The sequence below is a fragment of the Helianthus annuus genome, chromosome 10 (assembly GCF_002127325.2).
Source record: "Helianthus annuus cultivar XRQ/B chromosome 10, HanXRQr2.0-SUNRISE, whole genome shotgun sequence".
In the NCBI taxonomy this organism is placed as follows: Eukaryota; Viridiplantae; Streptophyta; class Magnoliopsida; order Asterales; family Asteraceae; genus Helianthus; species Helianthus annuus.
This window is the reverse complement of record NC_035442.2, coordinates 159,147,962-159,160,738: the sequence shown is the minus strand read 5'-3', so window position 1 is coordinate 159,160,738 and position 12,777 is coordinate 159,147,962. Positions and strand designations below refer to the sequence as shown.

The following is a 12,777-nucleotide window of genomic DNA, read 5'->3' as shown; positions in this document are numbered from 1 at the left end:
CACAAAGTATATAGTTCTTACAGACCATCAATCTGTTACCTACTATCTTACTCTCCAAGATCTTCATTCTCTAAACTTGTGTGCATTATTCACATGCTTATTTTAAACTATTTGCCACATATATAATGTTAAGACTAAATACAAATAAGTTTTAACATATGAATCGTAAAGCGAAGAAAAAAGAATGCAATTACATTTTTGTAAATATGATAATTGGTACTCATCAATGGTTAATTACTATGCATCATAATTGAACTAGAAGAATCAATATTACCTTACAACAATTGAAGTACACTAATAATATCACACCTCAACAAAACTAAAGTAGTGTAATAATTATTACTCTACTTTAAAATTGTGAAGCAACAATAACAAACTTTAATTATCTATTTGAAACGCCCCAAACTCGGTGGTCTTAACAATTGGATTTATACGTTGCAACATAGTTCTTAAACTCAAATTCAATCCATACAAGCGTTCAAACATTGCAACCAAAACTTTCCATACATTAGTCCAGGCAAAAGATATATATAAACATAAAAAGGAAACTATAACAGGATGCCAACTCAGCAGCTAAGGTAGCTCCCTCCTCTAGCCACATGTATCTTCAGAATCTTTCTATAAAATAGCATTAACCTGATAGGCTATGCTCAGTGAGTTCTAGTTTTATTAAGCATTTTATTACATTAGCAATACAAATCATATCATCATAACATACTTCACATAAACATACTTTAAGCTTTAACTTTTATCTTTAGCAATAAGATGACATTCACCTGATGAGTGATCCATATCACTCCTCTTAGACTCTTATATTTTTGTGAAAGTATCCTAGAGGTCATTACCCTATAAAGTACTCACAATGAAGTAAGACTTGGCAGCCATGGAGGTAATTTTCGTATCATATGCTCACAATTAAGCTAGACTTAGTGGCCCTAGAGGTAAACACCCAATCATGCGCTCACAACGTACCAAGGTTCACGACCATGGACTACGAGTAAGACTTAGTTTCCTTGGAGGTAACTATCTTTTACCTTTCCCTTTATCTTTATCTTTACTTTCTGCTTTAATTCTCTCTCTCTCTCTCTCTCTCTCTCTCTCTCTCTCTCTCTCTCTCTCTCTCTCTCTCTCTCTCTCTCTCTCTCCAATCAAACTATCATTTCTAAACATTACACTGATTAGTTGACAACGTTTCATGATAACATTGTGATTAGAAGCCAAAAAATATTTGATTATATCAGACATTACTTTCTTTCACATGTATTCCTTTCATATCATTCTTTACCGAGTATGTACATCACCATAAAAACATTGTACGTCGGATGATTTAGACCCTTGGACTGCTAAGTCAAATATGTTCAAAGGTTCATGCGTGAAATGGTCACATTTTACATAACATGGGTGGTCAATAGGGTCAACTCTTCCACATGCCATCTAATCGAGACCTTAGAGTTTTCGTACTAGACTCTTATGTGAAAACTTTGAGTTTAAGCATGCATGGTTAGGCGAAGAATTCCATGTGAAAAGTATCTATACAAAAACTACTTATGCAAAATCTACTATGCGAGATCTACAATGTGAAACAATTATGCGAGATCTACAATGCGAAACTAGTCATGCGAGATCCATCATGAGAGAAGTAACATTTCACGGAAACAGTACCTGCAAACCATCATCGAAAAGCATGCACCACAACACTGCCTCTTTAATTGAAATTGACAACTCGTCCATGACTATAAGAAAAAGAAACAGACTCAGCGCGGACGCTTAATAAAGGCCTACCTCCAAAGGGAAGGAGTCAGTGTCCTCCACATGTACATGTACATGAATGCTAGTTTTAGTCCTAGTATGCATATCTCTAATTAGCTTTATATATTTCCAAGGGACTCCTTTACCCTTATGACTAGCACAAATTAGCCGACGTGGCACACTGTCGTACACTTTTTCCAAGTCAATGAACACCATATGTAGATCTCGCTTACTCTCTCTAAAATTTTCCATCAATCTTCTTAGAATGTGTATCATTTCTGTAGTAGACCACTTATGTGTGTCCCATCTAATTCTAGTCTTTATAATCGCCTCCTATAATTTCATAGTATGACTTTGCAACTTTGTCCCCCAATAGTGTCCACAAATTTGGACATCTCCTTTGTTCTTATAGAGGCACTTTGACACTAATTTTCCACTGATCTGGTGTCTTGCTGATTTTGAAAAAAAAATACCTAATAGAACTTCAACATGAAGTAGCCTCTTGAAAATATACATTATATGTAACGTCAAAAAGTAAAACCTTTTACAAGCAGTTGCTAATTAGTTGGTAATTTTGAAAAAACAGTTAGCGAAAATGGGATTTTCACTAATGTTGGGCATATATAAATATACTTATATATGCGTTGTATAATTATTGATTTACGGGTTTGGGTTCTATGTTGTGAGAGCATCATAACGAACAAAACTATGTACAAAATAGATCTAAGATGAACGGGAAATCGATGCTCGAAGCTGTATACCAAAGATGACAAAAATGGATTTAGCTTTGTCAATTCGTCCCACATAGGTGGGATGACAAAACTTGAAGGGGTTAATAAGGAGAAATACTCCTTTGTATTGTTTTCCTTAAGGCAAACACTAGTGGAGAACCTAAAGCGTGTAAAGCATAGGGTTGGCATATTGTGTCATCCCAAAATGTTAAGACATGGACACGATAAAACAAAAACTTGAAACAGGTAAACACGAACGCGGCACGAAAGATTTTCCAAACACAAAAGTGAACCAGATAATAAAGAGGTTACACAAAACGAAATGTTAAGACATGGAAAATTACCACCGTATCAAGCGACTTGTTAAGACACGAACACGACCTGTTAAGACACAACTGCCGGACTAGACCGTCATTAGCGAAACACACACAATTATCGTTATATAACAGACTGTCGGACTGAATCGTCGTTCACAGACGGGCGGACTTTGGAGAGAATCGCTGACACAAGACTAAATCCTTGACACTAGAGTGACGTCATCCTAGACTAAATCGCACGAGTAAGAGTGACAGACTTTGGAGAGAAATAGCGGTTAATTGATTTTGAAAACTAGGGTTTGGACTTGGGAGAGAAAAAACGTGTGTGTATGTCCAAATTAGGAGCCCCACATATTTTTTGTTTAACATTATAAACATGTCAGTAACGGGTCTTAACAGGTTAACATGTGTCTAACCTGTTAAGACACGAAAGTAAACATGTTTTAGTGTGTGGATCTGTTATAGACACGAAAACTGTTAAGGCTAAATAAGAAACCTGTTAACTTCGTGTAGGTTCGTATTGTGTTATCGTGTTGAAATTGACAGCCCTAGTAAAACACCTCAACTCGCACTTGCACAGGCGCACGTGCGTGGCTTAGACAATGGGTACAATCTAACATGTTGATGGCGTGCTTTGCACTTCGCACACTCGCAATGCCGCTTGAGAGCTGCCTTTGTGTTTTTGTCCACGTGCGCGTGGTCACATTGCGAGTGGTGGGTCCGCTGGCGCACCTTTTGGGTGGTGTAAACGGATGACATGGCATGAACTCCTTAAGGGCATGGCGAATGATACACGTGTGGCGCGTTTAGTGACGTGAGCGCCTGATGGCATGGCGCGAGGAGGCATCTCTGCACAGAAGCTTTGCGCGAGTTGGGTCAGTAGTGGTTCCAAACTACTAGTTCGAGCCACCAGTTGTTGATTAGTTGTTTATTTCCCAGCAGGTTTGATGAGTTTTAGAATAACCACTTATAATCCATTTGATTAGAGATTAAACCACGTGTTTCAAATCATTTAGTTCATGTTATGAATGAAAATGACAGTTTTAGAATAATCACTTATAATCCATTTGATTAGAGATTAAAACTTGTTTATTATAAGATTAATTATCTTGTTTATCATAAGATTGATTATCTTCTTTAATGTCTTGTTTATTGCAAGAATAAACGAGTTTTATTATGATGTATATATATGAACATGATGGTTCACTGATTGGATAATACACACATTAGGCTCTCTAAAGTTTTAGGAACTTTAGAGGAGTACTCTCAAAAAATAGTTGCAACTTCATATGTTCTACAAAACAAGAACACCAAATAACCCGTTTAATCTTGGGCGTGAGAGCAATCTCTGGCAGTAAACATATTATTCCGGTTGTTGTATCCTGTGAGACAGACGCATTCGTCTTAAGAGGAGACGTGAAATCTGTTTTAAGGGTCTCGTATCAAACATGATCCTGAACCAAAACCGTCAATCACAATTTTGTTTGTCTTGCCATGGAAAAGGTGCAGTTAAAGTTCTTACAAAGACATTGGTTTGAATCAATATCCTTACAATTAATTTGTATATTATATTCTTTTATATAGGTTTGTAACATGTATTTTACTATTATATTTCCCATGAATAACGGAAATGTTGTTATATATTTTAATTAAAAGTGAACCTAATTGCTAATGTAATTACCAAGAACTTTGCACAAACCGGAACATTCTGGAAACATTATTCCACATAAAAAGGATAAGATTAAGGAAAAGAATACGGTATTATTTTTTGATAAAAACATAAGGATTATAAAAACAATATATACAGTATGAAGAAGCCAGATCAAAACATTAGATTACGTGAACAGAAAGTATGATATTTTAATTTTAAATTTTGAAAAGTTCAACCCATATTATTTTAAGGTAATATAAACCCAACTTCCATTAAAAAAAACTATCATGTGTAATACTTAAGATAATTATTATTTTTAAGCGTAATATACCCCAGTTCTCAATAGAAAACTGGCTCTATTTGTTTGTTTGATGCAAAGTTTGTCAAGAAACTCGTATTCTTCTAAGGTTGAACGTATTGGGGCGGTATAGCCCACCATAGCGCCGCTATGGCGCCGGGCACACCACCCCCCTGGGCGCTATGGCCCAAAAAATTCTCGCGCCGCTATAAATTTCGCGGCGTTTTGATTGTTTATGGTTTTTGATTTTTACTTGTTTGGTCCCTGTAAAATGGAAAGGAAGCAGCAATTGGTCCCTGCAAGTCCGCCGGAAACCTGCAAGTCCGCCGGAAACCTGCCGGAGAATTGGAGAAGAAGCAGCGATTGGTCCCTGCAAAATGGAAAGGAAGCAGCGATTTGATTTTGAAATTTTTTTGGGTTTAACATATTTGGTCCCTGCATTTTTCAAATATCTAAAATTTGTTTTTAAAACTTGGTTTTTAACATAATTGGTCCCTGCATTTATAAAAACTTATTTTATTTAATGTTTTTTATTTAATGTAATGGTTTTTTAATTTAAAAAAGTTAGAAATTAATTAAAAAAATTGAAAATTAATTAATTGAGTAATGATTACACAGGGGCTTTATGACTACGGCCTCAAATTGCATAACGCCCCATAAAGCCCCTTGCTGACGTGGCATGCCACATGTCACATAACGCCCCTTTGAGGGCTTTATGACTACACATGGCCTAAATGGTTTATTATGCATACATCATGATTACGTGTGTGACTGAAGGATAACAACTCTATATAAGACTACAAGGTATGGTGATGGACCATCCTTGAAGGATGATCCATAGTCCTCCCAAGGATGGATCATCCTCCAAAACTAGGGGGCATGGGAGGATGGTCCTAGTCATAGTCCTCCACCACTTTTATGTTTTTTTTTTAATCTTCTACTTTTTTTTAACATTTAACAAATAAAGTAACAAAATATTTTCATTAATATTAAAAAACATTACATAAACTTAAAAAAAAATTAAACTTAAAAAAAATAAATTAAAAAAAAAACATAAACTTAAAAAAATAAAGTTAAAAAAAAACTTAAAAATATCCTAAAAACTTAAAAAATCCTAATTTTTTAGCGAGAGGTGGGGTGGTAGCGGGTAAAAAAATAGATGAATTTTTATAAAAAGGAAAGAGGGTTATAAAATGTGAGAGAGATGTGAGATTGTAGTTGGTGAAGAGTTGTGAAAAAATGAGTAAAAGGGGTGAGTATTTATAAAAATGGAAGTGAAATGGGGGGATTAATAAAATAGCCGTTGAAAAATTAATTAATTTTGTTTGTTTTCAACGTTCAAATTCGGATGGGCCCACAACTTTGGAACGTCGCCAACGGCGATAATCGGACGTGGAGGACGCGACGTACCGGGGGTGGCACGGTGTTTGGTGCGGCGCTGGACCGGGACGGTGTGGAGACGTCCTCCATATCGTGTAGCCTAAGCAATCGAAAGACAATTTTGCCCCATCCCAAAGTTGGCCGTTAGGTCAATGATAGAATATACTTCCGCCGCCGTTTGAGCTAGAGACGCAGATTAATACAATATAGGGAGGTGATGGACTCAACGAGCAATTTTTTTAGAATTAGGAAATCACAAAAAACACAAATTACACTTTACTATTTTTTTAAGATAAGAAGAAAGGGACATATTGGTCATTTAGGCCACCCGGGTGGTCTGTGATGGAGGTGCCATCACTCGTTATTTCATCACTCAACACCGCCGCCACCCCTTTCTATCACTCGTGGAAGTATAACGAGTGATGGTGGTAACGCGTTGAACTTTGAGGATGATAGGGTATGGACTTGTACATTGTGCATTAATACTTGTACATTGGAATCCCATCACTAGTGATACCACCCCCACTACATTTCTATCACTATCACTAGAATATTGGGTGCTGACATGGCATGATTTGATTGGGTGCTCCCATCACTAGAATCTATCACTAGTGAACCACCCCGTCCCCCCTTAGTAGAAAAGTTGAGTAGCTAGTGTAAAGGACAAAAATGCATGAAGAAACCTCTTAAAAAATACACGTTATATATGTAGGGTAAAGATTCTGTACAAATAATCTTATCGTATAAAAATACGAAATGTATGAAAAGACAAAAAACGGGGACATTTTCGTAATTATATTACTCGTAATTACCCTATAGGATCAAAATTACCATACAAGATCATTTATAGAGTAATTATGATACTCTACAAAATTACACTAGAAGATCAAAATTACCATACAAGATCATTTTTAGACTAATTATGATGCTGTACAAAATTACACTACAAGATCATAATTACCCAACAAGATCATTTGTAAAGTAACTATAATACTCTACAAAATCAACCTAAAAGGTCATTTCACAAAATTACCATACAAGATCATTTGTAGGGTAATTTTGATAATTAATCTACGAGTAAATAATTACGAAAATGCTACCGAGTTTTTTTTTTTTTTTACCTTTTCACGCACGTACGATAAGGCTATTTGTATTTGATTTTTTACCTATGTATCTAACCTCAAAAAAATAAAACCTATTACAACCAGTTGGTAATTATGAAGAACTTAACACAAACCGCAAGAACACTGGAAACATTAATCCATATAAAAAGAATAAGCATTAACAAAAGGAATATGGTAATACAAGTATATTAGGAATGATATACCACTAATTTTGATAAAACTTAAGGGTTATCAAAACAATATATATGAAGAAACCAGATCAGAACAGTAGATGGTATTTATAAATTTTGAATAGTTTAACACACATCATTTTAATATTAACCCAACTTTTAGTAAAAAAAACAAAACAAAATTAATGTATTATATTATAGATAACTAATATTTTTTAAATGTATTATATATTAATCCAGTGTTCTTAGTATAAACCCGGTTCTATTAGTTTATTTGATGCAAAATTTATTAATCAAACTCGTTTTCATCTAAACTGGTTTATTATTAGAGGGAGGCATCATAATTCTATAGCAGTGCTATTAGACGTGTTACGGCAGGATAAGTACTACAAGCCATCGAACGACATAAAGTGTTAGAAAAATGCAATGTTAACTTGGAGGCTTAAATCCAATGGAAAACCAACAAATTCGGATGGGGATAAGTCGATGAAAACCAGCTAATTACAAAGTAGTTGTTTTTAATATTGTACGTATCTTTCAAATCAAATAACTTTCAACAGATAACGTCACTTATTTTCTTCTTTATATAATACAACTTTTCACTACAACTCAAAGCAACATTTTAACACATCTCGTAGCTTTGTTTTACTTTGAAAAATTAAAAAAAAAAAATGAAATCTATGCAGATTGGATCAGTTCTAAAGGCTTCATCTTTTTCAAAGTCATTGGTACCAACTGAAGTTTCTTGCGGTAAGGGCTTCTCAATATTCTTTTGAAATTCAACATCATTAATAATCATGCCATCTTTAATAAGCTGGCTCGAACATTTTACGAGCCGAGCGCGAGCTTGACTTTTTAACTCGATAATATTAAACAAGCCGAGCCAAGTTGACTCGTTTTTCTAATTTTTTTTTTTGCAGGTCAAGGAGACGTAAAAGCTTCAAGGGTTGACGCGTGGAAAACCGTTAACACGAAATTGAATCCTCGTAAATTGAATTGTTACTACAAACATGTTACCGATATTCAGCGACATGAAAGACAGAAAACAAAATTTGTAGTGAATGCAGTGTCCGAATTTTCGGATGAAGCGTGCAATAATCCTGAAGTTTTTCGTCCTCAAATGAATGGAAAATCACTTGGAGCTACATTGGATGTTATTTGCAAGTATTCAAGAACTTACACGCTCAAAGGAACGGTACATCTTTTTATAAATAATTTATTTGAAACAACCCCGTTAACAGTGGCGGATGTAGCTTATACAAGGGGGCAACGCCCGCTACGGCTTGCCACAGAAAAATTTGGAAAAATTAATGTAAATTTCGGAAATATTTGACGTTTTTTCGATTTCGTTACGGCTTATTTATAAAACGTTACGGCTACGATCCGTTTCTAAATCCGCCACTGCCCGTTAAGACTAAAGTCTCCATTTAAAACGGCTACATCTTTTTGTTTTTGAAAAATCTAATTATAAATAATTTATTTGAAAGTTACAATATATAATTAAACATTTTTGTCGAGCAGGTATTGTCCATCATTTCAATTTCTTTGCTTGCCGTACAGAATCTTTCAGATTTTACTCCATCGTTTTTCCTTGGAGTTATGCAGGTCTGTTTTTTTTTTTTTCCCTTTGTTGTATTTATCTCTATAACTTTGTCCAATATTCATGTTGTCAACTCATATTGATACAACACAAATCTTTCAGGCGATTGTTGGTGGCTGTTTGGCCAATTTGTATGTTGTGGGTATAAACCAACTCTCAGATGTCGAGATCGACAAGGTTAACAAGCCATATTTGCCTTTGGCATCCGGAGAACTTCCTGTTAGAACCGGCATTCTACTCACCTCGTTGTATGCTTTCTTGGTACAATTGTAAACCATAAAAAAAGTATTGTTATGATCAACAATCACAAACAAAATATACCTAAATTTTTTTTTTCATGTTTATTAGGGTTTTGGTCTTGGATGGAGTGTTAAATCGTGGCCTTTAAAGTTGGGTCTCTTCTTATGGTATGCTTTTGGTACGGCGTATTCAGCTCATGTGAGTGCAACAATCCATGCGTTTCAATCTAAACAAATGAGTACCACCTACGGTCGTTTTAGTTGAAAAATTGTCGGTGAAGTGGGTTACCAACAAGAATTCAACTCCGTGTGTGTAGTGTAAAAATACCTTTCAACTCCGTCTGCGTAGTGTAAAATTTTTACTTTTTATACGAATGATAACCTTGATCCCATAAAAAAAATTTGGGATACCTCTAATTTTTTTAGCTAGATCTGCCACTGCATCGGTGATACTCTGTTGGATGTATAAGAGTGTTAATTTTATTTCTGATGGACGACGGAATGGCAATGGTAAACTTTATCAATGAATTATCAACAAGTGTTCTCCGGTGGCACGACTTTATTACTAATAGATTAGTGACGGCACTCCATCCATCGGTAATGAACCGCTGGTGGTACTCATTTGTTAAATAGTGTACTAAATTACTTATGTGTAAATCTCTACTCTGGTCATTAATAATACTAGATACCATTACTACGATGGAAGAGGGTTCCTGTACTTGCCGCAACGTGCCTTTGGTCAGTTCAAGGAGCGATCATTCCTATCTTGTTCCACCTTCATGCTCAGGTTCAATATATTATTTTTATAATTGGTTTGACCATTATATGTGCCATTATAGAGGGAAAATTACCAAACTATTTAAGTTTACCAAAATGGTTATTGAATTTTCAGCCTTTGTCAAAACACATTAATGATTCTAGCTAATCACCTTCTACCAAATAAGCTTCGACTGTTTTGGTGACTAAGACATAGCCTTTACTTTTTGCTTTGGCTAAGGCTTAGCTCGTGCTTTTGACGAAAGTGCAGGCTAAGCCCCCACCTTTGTAGGCTTAATTAGCCCTGCTTTTGGATGGCTAAAAGTTTATTAACGACTACTTTTGAAAACTTTATGTTCAACTAGACTATTTTGGTAATTTTCTCATTAAAATGTTAATTAAGATTAGCAAACATTCAAAAGTTAACAATGATGAAGGGTTACAGACGTGCATAGAGGGAAGATCTCTATTGCTTTCCAAGCATGCCATTTTTGTTTCTGGATTTATGAGCATCTATGGAATTGTTATCGCTCTATTTAAGGTATATGACATTTTTCACAGTTAAATAAAAGTTAATTAGGTATTCTATTTCTAGACACACATATATAGAGAGATAGACACACACACGTCATTTATATAAAATGTGAAATTTAGGACGTTCCTGATGTTGAGGGAGATAAGATTAATGGGATTAACTCCTTTGCTTTGCAATTCGGGCAAAAGAAGGTAAGCTCCAAACAATACATTTGTCATAAGCTTGGTATCACTTTGAAACAAATTTTGCATGTGTTCAAGTTACATATTTAATTTTGCAGGTGTTTTGGATTAGTATATGGCTTCTGGAAATGGCATTCGGTATGGCTATAATAATCGGGTTATCATCAGCACGTATTTGGATCCGATCAATAATGGTAACATATTTCTAGTAATATATAGTTATGAAATTTTGAGTACTCTATGCCTTAAGTTGTATCATGCATTCATGAGTTAAGAGCTACTGATTAGTAGTTAGAACCTTACATCTTCTACTTGTGGTAAATAGGTAATTGGTCATAGCATTCTTGGTTTTATACTTTGGAGAAATGCAAACTTGGTTGATCTCAAAAGCAATGAGGCTATTGAATCATTCTACTTGTTTATTTGGAAGGTAATAATCACTCTTAACAACTCATTATCAATATGTAATTTGATATATAATTTAATAAAGCTACGAGTTAATTACACAGTTAGTCCCCGCTATTTCTCAATAATAAAAACTTTGGAATCTTTTCAAGTAATGCTAATCAACCCTATTACAATTCATTGTTTCTTCATCTTCAACATCAGAAGAAATTTCTTGACACTATTTGTAAAAATAAATCAAGAAATTATCGATTAGTCATAGGCTATTGAACTTATCGATTAGTCTAGATTCTTCTTCCCAGGCTTAAGTTGACATGAACGTATTGTAAATGAAAGCCAATTTGAGCAATTGCATTCCCAAACCACCCCTTTCTTAAATGAAATCCCATGTTTTTGGCAATTTTGGTGGTTGTGGTCTAAATTAAGGGTTGAAGATGGAGCTGTGTAACTTCATGATTTTAAGCAATTTTGCTCGTTTAAGCAGAACTACAAAACAAAGGTGAAGATGGGTCGCCGATCTCGTGAGCTATATTGGAATATTTTTGTTGTAATTATCTCAAGAAACACCAATGTCGCTTCGAACCACTAGATTCATCTTCGTTTTCCATAAAGACTAACCGTGCAATTAACTCTAGATATAATAGAATTTGTAAATTTTATGTGATATATATGTTATTGTCATCAAGACACTTGTCTCTTTTGCAGCTATACTATGTGGAGTACTTGTTTGTTCCCATGCTACGATTTTAAGCATGAAGTAGATACGAGTTATGTAAACCTTTCAATTCATTTGTTCCTGTGTAGTTTTATCTTTTGATTTTAGTAACTGTATTTTATTTTTTATATTAGTAACTTCCTTTGTATTTTATTCATTTTTGCTATAATAAGTCATAAAAATAACTAAAAACATTTGTATTACTTCTGATACCTGGATGCTTGCCTTTTGTTATATTTAATCATTACATATAGCGAAAAACTTTAGAAATATTACCTTACTTTTGAATATAAATTTAATATTTATAAAAAATGAGAACCTCAATTTAGGATGCCCTACACTTCATGTTTGTTAGATAACTTGGAAGTATCATGTTTACTTGCTACCACAGCTTATCTTGGAATACGTGTTAAAAGGTAAGCTTTTGTAAAATAAGACACATATCAAAATACTTTCATAAACTTTCACAAAACATCAATGCTTATGATGCTGTAGTGTAATATATTTAAGATATATATTTTAAACTCTTTTTACACTTTTTAGCCAAGTTTTAAATTTATAAAACACGATATTTACTAACACTAAACACACATATGGGCAAGTGCACCCATCGTGGACGTAGTATAGTGTTCGTAAGATACGGAGGTCGTCCAAGGACACAAGAGCTTTTAGTACCAGTTTATCCTCAACGTCTAATCAAATCAAAATGTTAGAAAAAGATTTTAAACTAAGAAAATAAAACTAACTAAATGCTGAAAAATAAAATAAAAATAAAAACAGATAGACAAGATGAAACACTTGGATCTGACTCGTGTATTAGTATAACCTTTGATTATTTTCGCACTTTTGCACTTGTTTAAGAGATTATCTTAGTTACTGCAGTAGGCCCCTCTTTTGAAGGCGACGTTACCCTCAACCCAGTAGT

The 12,777-nt window shown here is 34.5% G+C and overlaps 1 protein-coding gene across 1 annotated transcript in view; it reads left to right on the top strand.

The window, feature by feature from the left end:
- The first annotated feature begins 8,135 nt into the window (after positions 1 to 8,135).
- LOC110883031 (homogentisate phytyltransferase 1, chloroplastic) overlaps positions 8,136 to 12,777 on the top strand; it is a 34,588-nt gene continuing 29,946 nt past the window's right edge. The window contains exons 1-10 of the mRNA XM_035978370.1: positions 8,136 to 8,170; positions 8,341 to 8,615; positions 8,942 to 9,025; positions 9,123 to 9,281; positions 9,369 to 9,458; positions 9,945 to 10,046; positions 10,419 to 10,556; positions 10,670 to 10,741; positions 10,831 to 10,926; positions 11,058 to 11,162. Coding sequence (XP_035834263.1) covers positions 8,541 to 8,615; positions 8,942 to 9,025; positions 9,123 to 9,281; positions 9,369 to 9,458; positions 9,945 to 10,046; positions 10,419 to 10,556; positions 10,670 to 10,741; positions 10,831 to 10,926; positions 11,058 to 11,162 — 921 coding nt within the window. The 5' untranslated portion in view covers positions 8,136 to 8,170; positions 8,341 to 8,540. The remainder of the gene's footprint in view (positions 8,171 to 8,340; positions 8,616 to 8,941; positions 9,026 to 9,122; positions 9,282 to 9,368; positions 9,459 to 9,944; positions 10,047 to 10,418; positions 10,557 to 10,669; positions 10,742 to 10,830; positions 10,927 to 11,057; positions 11,163 to 12,777) is intronic.